This window comes from Podarcis bocagei (assembly GCF_964188305.1).
Source record: "Podarcis bocagei genome assembly, chromosome: 7".
Taxonomy (NCBI): Eukaryota; Metazoa; Chordata; class Lepidosauria; order Squamata; family Lacertidae; genus Podarcis; species Podarcis bocagei.
The window spans coordinates 10390982-10409552 of NC_138132.1; the positions used below are offsets into that span (position 1 = coordinate 10390982).

At 47.9% G+C, this 18571-nt stretch overlaps 2 protein-coding genes across 2 annotated transcripts; both read left to right on the forward strand.

Moving 5' to 3' along the window:
- Positions 1-416: 416 nt before the first annotated feature.
- Positions 417-6279, forward strand: LOC308590523 (uncharacterized protein). Its single transcript, XM_081200649.1, has 3 exons — positions 417-565; positions 3317-3464; positions 5382-6279. Exons 1-3 carry the CDS (start codon positions 523-525, stop codon positions 5947-5949), a joined length of 759 nt encoding a protein of 252 aa, XP_081056775.1. The 5' UTR covers positions 417-522; the 3' UTR covers positions 5950-6279.
- A 3189-nt stretch (positions 6280-9468) lies between these two features.
- LOC308590527 (uncharacterized protein) lies at positions 9469-15320 on the forward strand. Its single transcript, XM_081200653.1, has 3 exons — positions 9469-9599; positions 13541-13688; positions 14721-15320. Exons 1-3 carry the CDS (start codon positions 9557-9559, stop codon positions 15277-15279), a joined length of 750 nt encoding a protein of 249 aa, XP_081056779.1. The 5' UTR covers positions 9469-9556; the 3' UTR covers positions 15280-15320.
- The last annotated feature ends 3251 nt before the right edge of the window (positions 15321-18571 follow it).

Sequence of the window (18571 nt, forward strand, 5' to 3'; positions counted from 1 at the left end):
ACAATGCCAAGAAGATCCCCCTGTCGCCTTTTGTTAGTGGATACTCATCTCCGGAGTTAAGAGGAACCAAACGTAAGATCATCATCGCTGCTGATGAGTTCATAGATGAGTTCCTCTTCCCCCAAGGGGCCTGGCCCACAGAGGCCATCTCACACAAATCAGGGAAGTTTCTGAGTCAATCAATTCCTGGAGATAAAACCAAGGTTGACAGAGCAATGTCTTCCTTGATAGAGGGGGATATCTTTTGTCCATTGCAGCCATCTCACTTTGCTTATCAAGCCGTCCGATTCAGCCTATTCCAGTCAGTGCACCCCCTTTTTCGTTGTTGTTGCAATGCTTTTTGGAGACTTTGGCAATAACTCGGGGATGAGGAAGACGTCAGGTCAGCGGCCTGCGTTAATAAATGACAGAAGGCAGGGGTGGGCCCGGAAGGAAAGGATCATATATATCTCTCCCCCTGCTCAGAGAGAGACCCTGCCTTCACTTCACTGGTTCTCAGAAGGACCTTCCAACTGAACCACCATGAAGTTCCCCGTCATCACGCTGGCCTTGCTAGCATTTGTAGGTAAGTGAAGGATTTGCCTCAGGCTGGAGGGAATTCCTGAATTCTTTCCAGGGGGCTGGGTGGGCGACCTCTTCGGTTTGCCCCATCCTTGGGGGTCTGAGGCACAATGGTCAAAAGATACATTGTTTACCAGAAGGTTCGTTGTTCGAGTCTGCCCAGGGATGGCTGGCTGGATTCGAACGCAGGGCAGGATTCCTGCATCGCAGGGGATTGGACTGGATGACCCCCGGGGTCCCTTCCAATGCAATGATTCTACGATCATTTGTTTGTTTTTAAATCTGATTGGCCCAACACCTCCTGACAGGCTCTCAATTCAGGTATGACCCAAAATGGTCCACAGCAGGTGTCTACGGACCACCAGTGGTCTGTGAGCATCATTCAGGTGATCTGCGCCTTAGATAGTCATATTGATTTTTAATTGAATTTGTTTCACGTCTTTTATTTCTTGGGAGACCAGCCGCTGTCTCTCAGTGCAACCCACCTCACAGGGTTGTTGTGGGGATAAAATGGGGGGCAAGAGAACCAGGTATGCCACCTGGATCTCCTTGGAGGAAAGGTGAGATATAAATATAATAAATAAATTGGCAGAAATGACTGGCAGAATTCGAGACCTGGGAGAAGAGACAGTGGAAGAGGACTGGAAAAAGTTTAAGGACTATTTACAAAAACATTATAAGCTGTATGAATGTTAAGAAAATGCACGATAGAAAACAACATGGCATCAGCAATTTAGTTGAAAGATATATGAGAATAAGTGATGTTTAAGAAAAAGATGAAATTTGAAGCAATATTATGTTTAAATGAAGCAGTTAAGTATTTGATAAAAATATTTAAAGTCTGAGACATAATATTTGAGAATTACAAAATAAGAACTGAAATAAGGCAATAAATTGCTGCTTATAAGTTTATTATTGAGAACGCAGGAAAAGGGAGATGTGAGGAAGTCCAAAGGTTATGGAAATATGATTCACGGAAAGTTGTTTTCGTTGTGTTTTTTCTATTCTATGTTTATCTTTTTGTTTTTCTCTGTTCTCTTTTGTTTGTTATATTTTGGTGATGGTATTTTATATGTTTGGTGATTTTTTGTTTAAAATTTGCAATAAATATCTTATAAAAAAATAAATATAATAAATAAATAAATAAGAAGAAATAAATAAAAAAAGAAGATAAGAAAAGCCTGCAGGATCAGGCCAATGACCCATCTAGGCCAGTTCTCACAGTTCTCACTAGGTTTGTGCTTCTGCACATGCGCAAAGTGCGATTTAGCGCTTCTGTGCATATGCAAACAGCAAATCTGCAAGTAACCCGTTCCAGTACTTCCGGGTTTGCCGTGGACGTTCGCCAAAATGGACGGTTGAGGGGCGGACGTTTGCGGAGGTATCAATGTAGAGATTTCAAATCCTAATGTAATAAAATACAACATAAGAAATAAAAGAAGCAATTAGAATACAATTAAAAACCATACAGCTCCTACCAGGTAGAAAAATTATTAAGTAGTATGACACAATCCGCAGCAATTTCCAAGCTTTTTGTGGGGGGGGGGGAGTTCTCTGGTCCAGAGGTTATATTTTCTTGTTTTCTAGTTTGTTAATGGTTGCTAGGAGTTGTAACTCTGTGAAGGGTAAACTACAGTGCCCAGAATCCTTCAGTGCGGAGGTGTGTGTGCTTCAAATGTGTTTCAAAGGTAGCGTACACCGCCAGTGTAGCAAGCTTTTGCATTGCACCGAACAATTCCTGCCTCAAGAATTCCATTCAACTATGAACTTTGCCGACATCCATTCCCACAGTACACCAGTAGAAGTAATCAGGCTTGGAAAGGGGTGAGAAGAACACTTATTTGTCCTCTCAAATCCCTTGCTCCAAGAAGCTCATGACACCATACACGAGACAATTCCTTCAGGTTGATTTCCTTTTATCCTCACAACACCTTTGCAAGGTAGTATAGGTCAAGAAATTGCGACTAGGTGAGGGTCAGTCAATGAGCTTCATAGCCAAGTGAGGGATTTGAATCCAGGCCTCTCTAATCCATCCTGCTTTCCAAGTTCAGCCTTTCCCAACCTGGTGCCCTTCAGAGGTTTTAGACTACAATTTACATCGGCCTCCCCATTTCTCCCATTGTTTTGGATATATTGTAATACTCCAATAATTTGGCAAGCCACTCTGTCTTTGTCGGTATAATACCAAATGGGAAGGATCTCAAAAGAGAAGATCGACAGGGACTGGAAGGTGTTTAAAGGATACTTGCAAAACCATATCGAAAAATCAGAACTCCAATTAGAATAAACAAGTTCCGTTTTAAATACTGAAATACTAAATAAGATGGATAACAATGTGTAATAGAAAAAGGAGCATGAAATTAGCTTAAAGGTGTGTGAAAGAAAGTAACATAAGTGGAAAGAAATTGCAAACGAGTAGATTGGAAGTCTAACACAATGGTGGGGTGATGGGTGGTAGATGGTGATGGGAAAAGGAATTATCTGTGGGATTGAGTGTAGGTATGTTTGAACATTTTTAAGGATGTTTGTATGCTTGTATATTCGCAATATGTGTGTATTAATGCTGAATTATTTTAATAATAAAAACTTTTTTTAAAAATTGCATTGGCCTCAGCCCTTGGGGGTGAAACTGTGCCTCCTAAGACATTTGTTTTGCAAAACAATGGTTTGGTTCGCATGCGGTTGTAACACTGTTCCCTCTGAGCTCCACCTCCAGCCACAGATACAGCTGTTCAGATTTGCTTTTGTCTTCCAGGATCCCAGGCGTACGTCCTCCGAGATGAGCCGTATCCTCACCTGGCCCGGTTAAACCTGGAGCTTCAGGAATACCTGAGAAACGTCACCAGGGTAGTTGATGAAAAAATAGAGGTGATCAGAAGGTCGGAGCTTGGACAGTCAGTGATGTAAGCGATTCAAGCCAATATTTTCACACCAAGTGGTTCCCAAACTTATCCCGTCCCCCACCAACCACTTGATGGCCTTTATAGACCATTAATGGTTTTTTTCTGCCTGGTGTAGCATTTGTGCTAGGTGCTGTCTGGTTTTAATTGTATTGTATTGCTTCGTTTATTTCTCAGAATGTGTTTTATTGCAGTTGCAACGGCGCAACAGCACTTTCTCACCCTGGCGCTGTTGGGCCCGCCCTCAATTAAATTTAGTGTGACTACCTCACGGTACACCAATTACACAAATTTTTACAATTTACCACTGATTATCTAGTGGGGGACTTGTGTGAGGGAAAACTTAAAGATTTATAGTCTCAGGCAGGAGTTGATCAAACAAACACGAAAAGTATTCTTAAACAAAGGAAGTTTATGACACAAAGTGGGTCAGAAAACTTGTTCTTTCAGGTAGAAATCAACTTAGTTACTTTAACTAGAAGATGTCTCATGCTTAAACACAATGTTATAGGTACAACTCTTTTTAAACTTCAGTTACTAAACATCGGTTGGCACACTTCAGGTAGATAAATATTCAGGTTACCAGAAGAGATGGTAAAATGTTCAAATCAGTGTCTGTCACTTAGATAATACAGTGGGACCTCAGGTTACAGACTCCGCTAACCCAGAAATCGTACCTCGGGTTAAGAACTTTGCTTCAGGATGAGAACAGTAATCGCGCAGTGGCAGTGGGAGGCCCCATTAGCTAAAGTGGTATCTCAGGTTAAGAATAATTTCAGGTTAAGAACGGACCTCCAGAACGAATTAAATTCTTAACCTGAGGTACCACTGTACAATACTTTCAACACTATACTGCTTCCTTCACAGCTTAATACTTTGGTTCATGAGCAAGGGGCATTTTTCCTCAGTTACCCCCTCTCTTAACAATCCCACACCTGAGGTATTATAAATGGTATTACAGACCCAGGGGATCCCCTCTCCCCTTGTCACTGGGTTGGGAGTCTTCAGTACCTAGAAGAATTCTCCCCTCCTTGTTAGACTGACACCCAGGGCAGTGGCGAAGCTGCATGCTCTGGCTTTGGGGGCGGAGAGCAGGCGGGGGCGTGGCTGGCGTGTGTCCCAGGGGTGTGGCATGCCACCTGCGGGGGCGTGGTATTAGTCCCGGGGGTGTGGCGCACTGGCCACAGGGGCTTGACATGTGTCCTGGGGGCGTGGCACCCAGCGTGGTCAGGGGGTGTGGCATGTGTCCAGGGGCGGCCATGATGGTACCCCCCCCCCCGATGGTGCCAGGGGCGGTGCGCTCCCCTCGCCAGTGGCCCAGGGAGCCTAAATTCCCACAGGATCTGTCTCTCCTGGTTCAGACTCAGCCCTCCCAGCACACTCCTGTTTGGACACCTTCCCCAGACCTTCAGCCTGCTCTCCCTATCCGAGTTGTGAGGCTCTGTCCTCTCCCTATGTGTATCTCCTTTTCCCCTCAGAACCCCTTCACCCTCTCTCCCAATCTGAAACCTGTCTAACCTTTCCAAACCAATCATATCCCTCCCCTGGAACTCTGGCCAATCAGATGTCGTTGCCAGCCAACTGTTTGCTGGCAAACAACAACAACACTTGGTGACCCAAACTGGCCAGCAAACAAACTTTCCCATCACATAGTACAATTTGCATTCCATGGAATCCCATATCCGCTGTCTCTTTTCCCTTATGTCAGCCTGGCGGGCAGCAGATTGGAGGAGGAACATGCAAGTGGTGCTTTGAAGGGAGCGGAGGCCCAGAATGACATGCCCTCCTGCCATTGGCATAACATCAGAGATGGGGAAGGGAACCTGTCCTCACCCCATCTCTCCAGTCCAGGAGCTTCTCACTCAAAGAAGGGAGTTCTGCTTACCTTTTGTGACTCTGTTTTGTTTCCACCCCCTGCAGAGACAAGCTCCATAGCAGCTTTGCAAAAATGAGCAAGCGCTTGAACAACCTGAAGGAGAAGTTACCTGCTGAGGTGGTTCAAGGGTACGACCTGGTGGTTGGGGCGTCGCTGGGCGTGGTGGACAGAAGTCTCAACACCATCCGTGCCTTGCATAGAAAGGTATCGCCTGCCTCAGACGAGCTGGCGGAGGCTCTGTACACCATTGTGGCACCTTACGCAGATTCGGTCCTAGAGAAGGTGGGTCGGTACTCAAATTCCCTGCAGCGTTCCCTCGTGGCCAAGGCCGAAGAGCTGAACCCCAAGCTGAACGAGAAGCTGAAGCAGCAGCTGGAAGACCTGAAAGATCAGCTGGCCCCTTACGCTGAAGTTCTCCAGCAGGAACTGGAAGAATTCCGGTCATCCATAGACCCCTACGTTGACCAGGTCCAGGAGAAGCTTGAGGAAGGAGTGGAGAGAGTCAATCAGATTCTGCAGCCTTATTTTAGCCGTATTTTCAAGGCACTCCAAGAACGCGCTGAGAAGTTTAAGAAGTGGGTTGAAGCCCCTACCTTTCCCCCAAGTCAGTGATGATGGTGGTGATTGTTTTGCACACCATGGAGGATGGAACCTTGGCCAACCCCAAGACAGACAGAAGATGTGGTGGTCTCTTCTGTAGCTCATATCATAAACCAGATGTCCCTGTTGATGTCTACACATTGTTCCGGATACGTGGTTCCAATTTCTCATTACATAGTGGTAGCTTCTGCTGACTGGTTACAAGATGGTGTCCGTGCCATCACACCTAAGTCGAAGTAAATGGCATTTCTGTTTTATTCTTTCCACCATAGTCCTTCTTGTTCACTCTTAGTACTCTGTAAACTTTGATTCCCTTAAAATAAACTCGAGTTAACCTTTTAATTGCCTCCTCTGCCTCAGTGTTGTCCACCTATGCTAATGCTTCTATTAACATTACTAGAGATCATTGTCTTTGGGGAATGCAAAATATTTTGTGTTGGCATATATAGGTGTCTTTAGGCTTGGTTCAGGTAACCCTGGTATTGGCAGTGGTTTGAGGCTTTGATAAGTTCTGGTGGGTCCTAAAAGCTGCATTTTGTTCATGATTAACAGAAGGCACTTTTCTCCATAGAGATGAAGGGAACAAAAACAGGTCCATTCATTTCCTTCCTTTGAAACCCCCACAATTGCCCCTCCTGGCAATAAGGAATGTTGCAATGGGATTATGCAAGTTGAGGGGGGGGGTGTGTGTCAAAATCACTTTCTTCCACAGGGTAGCAAAACAGGGGAGGACATGGATGGAAAGAATCCGTCCTCCCCCGGCTCAGAGATGGGCCCTGCCTTCATCCCAGCTGAATCTCAGGATTCAGAATGTCGGATTCTCAGGCCGCAGTCAGAGGTAACTGGCCACACTCCAGGCATTCGGCTTGAGATCCTTGTTAGAATCATAGAATCATAGAATCATAGAGTTGGAAGAGACCACAAGGGCCATCGAGTCCAACCCCCTGCCAAGCAGGAAACACAACTTGGCGCGCGCGCCCAACCTCTAACCTTCCTCTTGACAGTTATGTTGACCTCCCCGTCTGCGTCTCCCGGCAGGATACAGGCAAGGTCACAAATCGGCGATCCCACTCAGCGTGAGAGGGACACACCTCTCCTCCCTCCTCCCTGCTTCCCTCAGGGAGGGGGAAAGAGACAGACAGAAATCTATTTACATGTTGTCAGGGCTGCCTCAGGTCTCAGCTCACAAAAGACCAACGCCAAGTTCTTCTTATATACAAGGATGTTTATTTCAGTTCATTATTGGTTCCACAACCGAGGCGCGCAGCCCCGCGTCTCTTCCTTAGACATTAGAAGTCCCCTCTGAATCGGTCCCTCCCCTACACCAGTTTAATAAGCTAACGCTGCTCCACCTTTTTCTCTCTTTCCTTTTCCGCAGGGTCTTTCTGCCCGCCGGGGTTCCTCCCCTCCTGCTTTCTCCTGAAGCGGAGTCTCCAGACTGCTCCTGCCCCCTCCTGCGGGCTTTGGGACCTGGCTCCTCCTCCTCCGGGCTCCCTGTTCTTCCGCGCGCCTCCTCATTTGAACTTGGTGCGCGCGCCCAACCTCTAACCTTCCTCTTGACAGTTATGCTACTCCCCTCACTGCCCTCCTCCCCTTCCGGGAGAATGGCTTCCTCTGAGCCCTCCCCTTTCTCTGTCGCCGGAGCTGCTCCCTCTGACACACTGGAACCTCCCCCTCCCTCGCTGCGCTCTGGTGGGGAGGCTGGCCCTGATTCCCAGCTGCCGCTTTGGGGTCCCCTGCTGGCCCCCCGCTCCTGACACTTTCCCCCTGGGGCTCCCCTTGCCCTTACCACAGGCGCCCCCTTCTGGGAATCCTCTGATTCGCTGGAAAGACTCATGGAATCCCCTGCGTCATTGCTATCCTCTTCCTCACTATCCTGGGATTCCTCTCCATCGCTCTCCATCTCCTGCCTTCCCTGTGCCTCTGTCCCTGTACCCCTGACACATGTCTTTATTTCTGTCATTCCAGCAGTACAGAGAAACACGTCTGCACTCTCCAGACTCCAACAGTAGAGAGAGAAACTCCACCCCTGTACTTCCAGTACAGGTCAGATGACACTCTGAGCTAACATCCGGTGCTCAGCAAAGTGAATAGACTGCCCCTTTGTTCCAATAGTACAGTCCCAAACATCAACATCCTGTTTTGCATTCCAGCAACTTGCAGCTCGCTCTTGCATTGCTGCTTTTTCCTGACACCCTCCACTGAACCACTATGAATTTCCTTATTCTCACAATGGCCTTGGTCATCCTGACAATGACCATCAGGCTAGAAGCTGCCTCGCCTTCCCCTTTGTTGGCTACACATTTTAAACATTTTGAGACTGCGGGTTCGTTAATCCGTTTGAATGCCCTGTATTTTCCTTCAGCTAGGCACTTGGTTAAATTGGGAATTTAAAATGTTTGTCCTCTTTGTGTTTCTGCCGGTTTGCCTTATGACAGACAACATTACTGAATTGTTGTTTATTGGACAAGTTTCCAGGGTTTCGTAATTGTTTTTTCCACCCTTTGTTTATCATTACTACTTTGTTCCCCACACTGGGATTGAAAATAAGTACAAATAAAAAAGGTGAAATTGGACTCGCATATTCAGCAGCAGGGACACTTCCAGGAAAGCAAGCAATAAATGTGGGCTTTTGGGGGGAGTTCCTGTTGCCTTCATGCTCTGCATATGGGCTTTTCAGAGGCAATCAGGCTGATCACTGTTGGAAACAGGATGCTGGGGAAATGGCCACCCTCTTTGGGCCCAAGTTGTCCAGCAAGCCTGAGGGAGAAGGCAAGGGAGTGAAACTCTTGCTCCTTCTCTTTCCTCTTTCCTCACCTGCCTGCAGACAAGAGGCAGCAAGGCAGAGGAGCAACAAAATCGAGGAGCTGAAGAAGTTGGCAGTGGGAACCCTGTGGGAGTACAGGCCCTGGCAGGTTCCTCACAATGCAGACTCCCCACACCACTACTAGAATGTGGAATAAGGAGGCTATTAAGTGGACTGGGGAGAACAGAGATAAAATAACTTAAGCCGTGAAGCTCACGGTGTGGTTTTGGGCCTGCCGTTGTCCCTTTGTCATTGCCGAACCTTCCTCACGGGGTTTTTGTGAGGAAAACACAGGGAAATGGAGACCAGAGAGTGCCACCTTGAGCTCATTGGCGGGAAAGGGGGGGGAATATAATTGTGAGAAAGTATAATAAAAATACAGTCATACCTCGGGTTGAATGTGCTTCAGGTTGAGCGCTTTCGGGTTGCGCTCCGCAATGACCCAGAAGTAACGGAGCGCATGACTTCCAGGTTTCGCTGCTCACGCGGACGCTCAAAATGACGTCACACACATGCGCGGAAGCGGCAAAACGCGACCTGCGCATGTGCAAACGTGCTGTCGTGTCTTTCGATAGCCTGTGTTGCCTTCTTTGGTTAAATCAGTTTTTTTTTTAAGGTTAGTCCTCTCTGTGGCAATGACCATGGGAGATAACAAGCGAAGGTTCCCCCACAATGTTAATGAGTGACCCAGAAGGCGAGGGAGGAGGAGGAGGAGGTTGGGAGGAATAAGTAGCCTCCCTCGTGGCTCCCCGGACTCAGAGACAGCCCCTACCTTCATCCCAGCAGGTTCTCAGGACCCTCCGCCAAAGCACCATGAAGTTCTTCGTCCTCACACTGGCCTTGGCCATCCTGACGGGTGAGTGGAAGGTCAACATCAGGCTAGCAAGTTGTCTTGCGTTCCACCTTTTGGGGTGTAAATTTAGCAAGATAGATATCTGTTGGACACTGAGATCCAATGCCGAGGGCCTTCTGGCAGTTCCCTCATTGCGAGAAGTGAGGTTACAGGGAACTAGGCAGAGGGCCTTCTCGGTAATGGCGCCCGCCCCGTGGAACGGCCTCCCACCAGATGTCAAAGAAATAAGCAACAACAGTGGTGCCTCGCAAGACGAAAAGAATCCGTTCTGTGATTCCCTTCGTCTAGCGGTTTTTTCGTCTTGCGAAGCAAGCCCATTGAAGGATTAGCGGATTAGCGCTATTAGCGGCTTTTAGCGGCTTATCTGCTGATCGGATCAGCTGATAAGCAGCTTAGCGGCTTGGAAAAAGGGGGGAAAGGAAAAAAAAACAGCAGGAACTCGCAAGACATTGTTGTCTTGCGAAGCAAGCCCATAGGAAATTCATTTTGCGAAGCACCTCCAAAACGGAAAATTCTTTCGTCTAGCGAGTTTTCCATCTTGCGAGGCATTCGTCTTGCGGGGCACCACTGTATCTGACTTTTAGAAGACATCTGAAGGCAGCCCTGTTTAGGGAAGTTTTTAATATTTAACGCTGTATTGTTTTTAACACTCGATTGGAAGCCGCCCAGAGTGGCTGGGGAAACTCAGCCAGATGCTCGGGGTATAAATAATATATTATTAGTAGTATTAGTATTATTAAAATAATAATATTAGCTAAACTGAAGCTCCACATTCAGTGGCTGGGAGACAAAGAACGGACTGGGCAAAATGGGTCTTTAGTCTGATCAGCCAAGGCTTAAAGCGCTTATTATGACTTCCCCTCCCTCTGCTAACCTGCCCCTGCCTAAGGGTTCCCTTTGACAAAGATGACAACAGAAGCTGCCGGAACTGTCTGCAGTCCAGTGAGCTGTGCGGTTGTCTTCTCAGTCCGGCTGCTAAGCATTGATGGTTAAAGCCAAGAGCCCTGAAGCTCTCTCCCTTCTCAGGGTTCTTTCAACTGAACCTGGACCACACAGCCATTCAGGTATTCTCTGTGAAGTAGGACATACGTTCGCCCTACTGTACTCACAGTGTAGGAAGAGCTCCAAAGATTTCCTAGGGTGCTGCCACTTAGAGGAATCACTTTGGGGAAACTTGCATGCAGAGTGTCATGACAAGGAAGCTCTTACTGCAAACAACCACTGCAAGAAGTTAAGGCTGAAAGGGCGCATACATGTTGGTTGGCATTGGGCCTGCTGCTACTGCCCCTCAGTTGTGCCCCAATATAGGAAGGGCCTTCAGTTCATATGATCAAATCCCGTCCTGTCCACCTTCTTGGTGTCTCACATTTCAAATGTCCTAGACGTGGTTTTGTGGGAGCAAAGTCCGTTCTGCAAATCACTGTTGTAGGGTCAATAGCCAATGACTGGATAAGGCTGATCTCTTTCCTTTGCTGACAGACCAAGTTGTGTGTGGGGTTGTGTGCTTTGTGGGGTCTATTTCCTGAGGATGTGCTAGCAGGCCAAGCTGGGGAGGGTGATCTATAGGGAAACTGTAAATACCCCTGCAGTCTGTACTATTTCCAGAAGAACAAAACTATGTAAGAACTGGCAGGGATCCTATTTAGGTTCTCACAGACCTTGTGTTTTAGAAACCTCATGTCCCCATTTTAGAGAGAGAGTTATAATCCACTATTGGGAACAGTGCCGGATTTACATATAAGCTAAACAAGCTATAGCTTAGGACCCCATTCTCTTGGGGGGCCACAAAAAAAATTAAAGGGGGAAAAACTGGATGTATATTTCCAAAATATAAGATAAAAAAAGAAATAAAATAAAACCTACATACAGCAACATTGTTTTGTGTATGGACCTATTAGGTCCATAAATTACCATATGGCATATATTCAACACAAAAAATGTGACAATTTGTTGTTGACAAAGGACAGCTGGACATATAAAGGGCCCCATTGCCTTCAGTAGCTGAGGGCCTCACCAAACCTAAATCTGGCCCTGGGTGGGAAGCCACTCCATAGATCTAGAAAGTGATTATTCCACAGGGAGTGTTGTTAGCGAGTGGCCCAGAGGCACAAGCCCCAGGTGTTTTGTGCCACACCTGAAACCACCTGTGCCTGGAGTGTCTGCTCCTTTCCCTGGTAACAATACTAGACCATATTTCAGCCTCAGCTCCCGCACAGACAGCATCTGTAATTACACCATTTCCCACATAAAATAAGGGACCTGACTGAGAAATAACATAAACCAGTGTTTCCCAAGCAGGGACCATATGGCCCGTGGGGCCCCCAGGATATTCCTAGGAACAGCTGTCAACGTTTTCCTTTTTAAAAGGGAAATTCCCTTATTCCAAATAGGATTCCTCGTAAGAAAAGGGAAAAGTTGACAGCTATGTTCCGGGGGGTGGGGGTGGCCACAGGTGAAATTGGTGTAAATAAGGGTAGAGGGAAGTGAGAAGTGAAGGGAAACAATTTTTTTAATTTTTATTTTATTTTATTCAGGATTTTCTTGTTTTACAGAAGTGTAGTGCCTCGTTTTTGTGTTTTTGTTTGTTTTTTTCATGTAACATTTTTACAAATCCGTTTCATTTGTTGAGGCATTAGGGGGAGAAGAAAAGAAAAAAGAAAGGGGTGGAGAGAGGGAAGATGGATAGGGTTGGGGTCGGGTGGCGGTGTTTCTATTATGTTTAATGTATGTAGAGTTTGGTGTCAGCGTTGCTTGTGTCGTTCCCTTATGTTCCTTTGGTGGTGAGAGAGTTTGGGGTTGGCCTAAGGTGTGATTGAAAACAAAGATCACCACAGCCAATCACAAGCAAACAATTTTTTTAGAAAAAATCCCCAATTGGATGTCTATCTGCCTCGCCAATCACAAGCGGGTAAGGGGGACCCACCAGGGCCTAGCGCTCCTTTTTGCCACGTGTGTTTTCTTGGAGCACTCCTGGTCTGCTTCAGGCGGGACCAGTAGAGCCCAGGATCCAGACCCCCCCCCCCGGGTCAGGCAAGTGCGGTGGTGGGGTGGCAACGGGTAAGGCTGGGCGCGCTGGATGCTGCTGCCAGTGCTAGGCCCGGTGGTAGCCTGGGCCTGACTCCGCAAGGAGCCGACTTGCATCTAGTACATAACGAAGTCTGCTGGCTTGCATCTAGAAAATAACTAAGTCTCTACTTGGAAGAAAGCTGCACTGAGTTCAGTGGGCCGTACTCCCAGGTAAAGGTGTGTGGGGCTATAGTGTTTCATCTAGGCAGCCAGGGCTACTCCGGATAACAAGATCTTTTTGCAGCAGGTCAGTGAGGACCACTTGCTTTTTAAAATTCTCCCATGTATACAGAACTCCCTGTGCACCTTTTGCCCAATATCTACAGAATACCCTTGGGGTCCCTTCCAGCCCCATGATTCTATGTTTTTCTGCTTCAACAATATTTTATTATCTTCCTATCATTTTATGTAATTTTCTAAAAATTATTAAAATTATAAATGAAACATGTTGTATTGAAAAACAAAACATTTAAATAGCTACTTTTTCACCAGTAGACAAGAGGGGCTATGGGCATAGCCAGGATTTGGGGGGGGGGGTGGAGCATCAGATTTGCATTGATTTTTACTTATTGGGGGGGCAGCTGCCCCCCTGGGCTACATCCATGGGGGGGGGGGTGGCACAGGAAGAAAACAAGGTCGGAAAAGGCCATGGCCAGAAAATGGTTGGGAAATATTGACATAAACTATTTTGTTTCTACCTTTCTCGAGGGGGGAATGAGGCACCAGCCCTAACAAAGACCTTCTAATTTAGACCCTCAAACATTAAAGAAAGGATTCTATATGTGAAGCTTTGAGTTGCAGCTCGGTGTACCAAACAGGCTTGGCGCTTCCTGCAGTGGACGGTGCAATGCAGAATTATTATTTTTTGGGACTTCTAGGGATTTGGGCTTCTGTTCTCCCAGATGAGCCGGATTCCAAGCTGGAGAAGCTAATCCAACAGGGAAGAGAAGATGCCAATAAATTCATCGAAACATTGTTTGGGAAAGTCACCATCGCTGCAAGAAGAGAGGAGGGCCGGGAGATTTCGTAAGCAAATTAGACTCGTTTCCGCTCTGCGCTGCTCTCTTCCCATGTAGAAAAGAGGAGATGTTATTTCTAGAGAATAGATGGATGGAAGTGATGCCGGCATAACATTCTGGGGTTGGGGAAGGTATGGGAGCTGAACTACTGGATTCTGAGCCAGCCCCAGTGCCACCACTTCACCCCATGGCTTGCCCAGCCCCTGGGTCCCTGTACCTTCCCCTCCCACTCTGGGCAGCATGTGTGGCAGGGCTGAGGGTATAACAGGTGACACACCCTGCTACATGAAGCCCCTCAGGCAGCAGACAGGGAATCCTCCTCAGAACAGAGTCTTAAAATCCTGGGTGTTTGAACAGAAATCTTGGATAGCGACAGCTCAAGCCACTTTGACTCAGGATGGTGCCTCCCCTTCGGCAGATGGGCAGATCAAGTGAAGCCTCCCAGGAAGGCTCTCTCCCCACTTAAAGCGAGGAGAAATGGGTGCAGGCAAAGCCATCCTGACAAAAAAGGAAGGCTGCCCCTTAAATCCAGGAGCCTCCCACTCAGTAAAAGAGGCCTACTACTACTGTGACTATGCAGGTCCAAGCAGGTTTTCGTTTGTCCCACCCAGGGGCAGATTTAAGTTCGATGAGGCCCTAAGCTACTGAAGGTAATGGAGCCCCTTATATGTCCACAACAAATTGTCAACAACACATTTTCGCAGTTTTTTGTGATGAATATACAGTCATACCTCGGGTTACAGACGCTTCAGGTTGCGTTTTTTCGGGTTATGGACCGCCAAAACCCGGAAGTACCGGAACGGGTTACTTCCGGGTTTCGGTGGCCGCGCATGCGCAGAAGCGCTGAATCTCAACCCACGTGTGCGCAGATTTAGCTTACCACTAAATCAGAACAAACATCAATCCACAGAAAAACTATTGACACTTGTACCAGTTCAGGGGTAAACAGCAGTGGGACAAGCAGGTGTTTGGACGATCCCAAACCCTCCTTTTTCCTTCTTAAAGCTTTCCAATTCTCTGTTCTTCTTTTCCCCTACAGGAAATTTCTTGAGTATGTCTATATGAATTTCAGCAGGCGCTTGGAAAGCCTGGAGAAAGAGTTACCTGATGAGGTCGTGAAAGCTCTTGATCTGGTTTTGGGGGTGCCATACCAGGTTGCGGAAAAGGCTATCACTGCCCTGTTTGGCCTGGAGAGACATAGAAGGCATAACTTAGAAGAGCTTGGCAAAGTATTGCAATCTGCCCTGGCGGGTTACGTGGACCCCGTCCTGGAGAGGGTGGGTCCGTACGCAGCAACCGTGCGCAGTGCCATCGTCGCCAGAGCTCAGGAGATCAACCGTGAGATAGATGAGAAGCTGCCGCAGCAAGTGCAAGCTCTGAGAACCCAGCTGGATCCAGACATTAAGAAGCTGCGAGAATTGCAGGCAACCCTTCAGCCTTATCTTGACCACATCCAGCAGCTGATCAGAAAAGGAGCGGAGACGATCCACAAGCACTTACTGAAGCCGTACATTGGTCCCATTGTGCAGTTGCACCAAAAGTACAAAAAGGACTTTAGGGCGTGGGCTAGAGCCCCAGTGTTTTCCCCAAATCCATGATTATTTCTCTCACATGTATACAGTGGTGCCTCACAAGACGAACGCCTCGCAAAACGAAAAACTCGCAAGACGAAAGAGTTTTCCGTTTTTGAGTCGTTCCGCAAGACGAATTTCCCTATGGGCTTGCTTCGCAAGAAGGAAGCCCATAGGGAAATCTCCGGGGACCTCTTTTAAAATGCTGGCGGTCGGGAGCAAAGACTTTCGCCCACCGCCGGCCTTCAGAAAAGGTCCTGGACCTCTTCAGAAGGCCGGCGGGGGGCAAAAGTCTTTGTTCCCCCCCGCCTGCCTTCCCGGGACAGCGGAGACTTCTCCGCTGTCCCGGGCGATCTTAAAATGCTGGCGGGCGGCAGCGAAGCCTTCGCTGCCGCCCGCCAGCATTTTAAAATCGCCCCGGGACAGCGGAGGCTTCACTGCCGCCCGCCAGCATTTTAAAATCGCCCCGGGACAGCGGGGGCTTTTAAAATGCTGGCGGTCGGCAGCAAAGCACTCCTGTCCCCGGAGCTTGCGGGGCGGGAGGTGGGGAGAAGGGCTTTTCTTCCCACCGCCAGCCTTCAGAACAGCCTTCTGAAGGCTGGTGGTGGGAAGAAAAGCCCTTGTCCCCCCCCCCCCAGCCTTCAGAAGAGGTCGGGGGACAGACTGTCCCCGGACCTGGTCTGAAGGCGGTTTCCATAGGAACGCATTGATTGATTTTCAATGCATTCCTATGGGAAACCGTGCATCGCAAGACGAAAAACTTGCAAGAAGAAAAAACTTGCGGAACGAATTAATTTCGTCTTGCGAGGCACCACTGTACGAGGAAGGAATTTCCCCCAGCATCTAAAGAGAGATCAGAAGGAAAAAGCTTACATTGGTTTTTGTGTCTTCATGACCTTGGCCGAGAGGTAGGACAGGTGTGCAAGTCTTCTCCAGAAGGGATAATAAAGGAGACGTTCCTAACAACCTCTGTTCGATGCGTGGCCTGTTTCTCTTTAACTCTCCTCCTTCTGTTGGCCGTTGGAAATACATCTTCTTCACACAAGCAAAAGTGAAGCGCTCTCAATACACCTGTAAGCCAACACGTGGGATATGTTGTGCACATAATATATTATAATAATAATTTATTATTTATACCCCGCCCATCTGGCTGGGCTTCCCCAGCCACTCTGGGCAGCTTCCAACAAAATATTAAACTACAGTATTGAATCAAACATTAAAAGCTTCCCTAAACAGGGCTGCCTTCAGGTGTCTTCTAGCATAAGTTGCGTAGGGGGAGCTCAACTTCCTTGGCCCGCGGGGTGGAAATGAGGAGGAGTCCCTTTCACTTTCCCTACCCTGAAGCTGCTCCTTGAGTTTCAGGGGAAGCCTTCATTGGCCCAGGTGAATAGAGGGCTTCCTGGAAACAGCACATTTGGAGACACCTTAGGACTCAGGCAAGGGAGGCGGGGAGAGCCCACCTTTCCTCTTCCCCTCCATTCTCTTGAGGCAGTGCAGGTTTACACACACACACACACACACACACACACACACACACACACACACACCCCACACACCAAATATCAATAGGTAAAGGTAAAGGGACCCCTGACCATTAGGTCCAGTCGTGACCGACTCTGGGGTTGTGGCGCTCATCTCACATACTGGCCGAGGGAGCCGGCGTTTGTCCGCAGACAGCTTCTGGGTCATGTGGCCAGCATGACTAAGCCACTTCTGGTGAACCAGAGCAGCGCATGGAAACACTGTTTATCTTCCCGCCGGAGCGGTACCTATTTATCTACTTGCACTTTGTGCTTTCAAACTGCTAGGTTGGCAGGAGACGCGGGTGGCGCTGTGGGTTAAACCAAAGAGCCTAGGACTTGCCGATCAGACGGTTGATGGTTCAAATCCCTGCGACGGGGTGAGCTCCCGTTGTTCGGTCCCAGCTCCTGCCAACTATCAATGGGCAACACCAATTGCATCCTGCTGTAGCAGATGAAGGAAGGGATGCAGGTGTGAGGAGAATTTATCACCCACACACAAGGCACGTTTTCTGCTGCTGCAATACTCTGCTAAAAGCCAGGAAGAAAGCTTAAGGCTTAAATCGGCACAGGGTGAAGCGTGCCAGGCGCCATTACATTCCAGCAGCAGGGCCACTCCATGTACCCAGTTGAGAGTCCAGTCGCTTTCAGCTCCTCCTTTCCCAGAACAGTTTCTATCCAGCTGGTCATTGGAAGTACTTGCACCCCAAAACCAGTACCTCCTTTGGCTTATTTCCTCCTTCATCCCAAGCCATTTTATTTCTGTGCTATGTCTTTTTTAAAAAAGAAATTCGTGTCCAAGGACAGGGACTGATAGATGGGGTGCCTGTTTCCCCTCAACTGTCTTCTTGCTGTTGCTGTTGCAAACCCATCTTCTTCTCAGAAGCAAAAGTGAAGGGCTCCAATACACCCGTAATCCAATACAGTGGTACCCCGCAAGACGAACGCCTCGCGAGACGAAAAACTCGCAAAACGAAAGGTTTTTTCGTTTTCGAGTTGCCTCGCAAGACGAATTTCCCTATGGGCTTGCTTCGCAAAACGAAGCTTGCCCCGGGGACAGCGGGTCTTCTCTTTTGAAGCAAGGGGCTGGGGGGAGATAGCGATCTCCCTGCAGCCCCTTGCTGCAAAAGACGTCCGGGGGAAGCGGGGAAGCGGGGGTCTCCTGGAAACAGCACCTTGTTTCGTGTTTTCTGGTTGCTAACCTTCTCTGGAATACCAGGAGATACATTATATGTTCTTTGGTGCTTTCTTCCCTAAAAGATCCTGACAAACTAGCAACGTATCAGGGAACTGAGACACTCCCCCACCCCACCCCAAACAGTCTTGCCATGGAGATAGAGCTGGGTCTATGAATTCCCATGTGTCAATAGATACTTCTTCTTTGGCGATCACTCATAGCCGAATAAGATTGCCTTCCATAAACACGGTTTTAACAATGAGTCTGTAAGTGACTGTGGAGGCCAATTCGGGATCCACACGTCCTTCCACAGTGGGGACATAGGTTTCTGGGCGGGAGTTGATCACAGTGTGGGTTTGCCAAACGTGCCTTCCTCCTAGCATGTTTCTCCCTTTCGTCCTGAGTTTGAACATCTTCAAAGCCCATGACACCTTAGGTAAAGGCTATTCTCCAACTGGAGCGCTCGCAGGCAAGTGTTTCCCAATTGCTGGTGTTTATACTACATTTTTTAAAAAAATTGCCTTGAGATAATCTTTAAACCTCTTTTGTTGACCACCGGCATTATGCTTTCCATTTTTAAGTTCGGAATAGAGTAGTTGTTTGGGAAGACAATAATCAGGCA

Bases quoted from the DNA above. Each gene is read 5' to 3' on its own strand.
- LOC308590523 (XM_081200649.1), top strand. From the start codon at position 523: ATGAAGTTCCCCGTCATCACGCTGGCCTTGCTAGCATTTGTAG. The intron at 566-3,316 runs GTAAGTGAAGGA...TTTGTCTTCCAG, and splicing joins GGCCTTGCTAGCATTTGTAG to GATCCCAGGCGTACGTCCTC. The intron at 3,465-5,381 runs GTAAGCGATTCA...CACCCCCTGCAG, and splicing joins GAGCTTGGACAGTCAGTGAT to AGACAAGCTCCATAGCAGCT.
- LOC308590527 (XM_081200653.1), top strand. From the start codon at position 9,557: ATGAAGTTCTTCGTCCTCACACTGGCCTTGGCCATCCTGACGG. The intron at 9,600-13,540 runs GTGAGTGGAAGG...TGGGACTTCTAG, and splicing joins GGCCTTGGCCATCCTGACGG to GGATTTGGGCTTCTGTTCTC. The intron at 13,689-14,720 runs GTAAGCAAATTA...TTTCCCCTACAG, and splicing joins GAGGAGGGCCGGGAGATTTC to GAAATTTCTTGAGTATGTCT.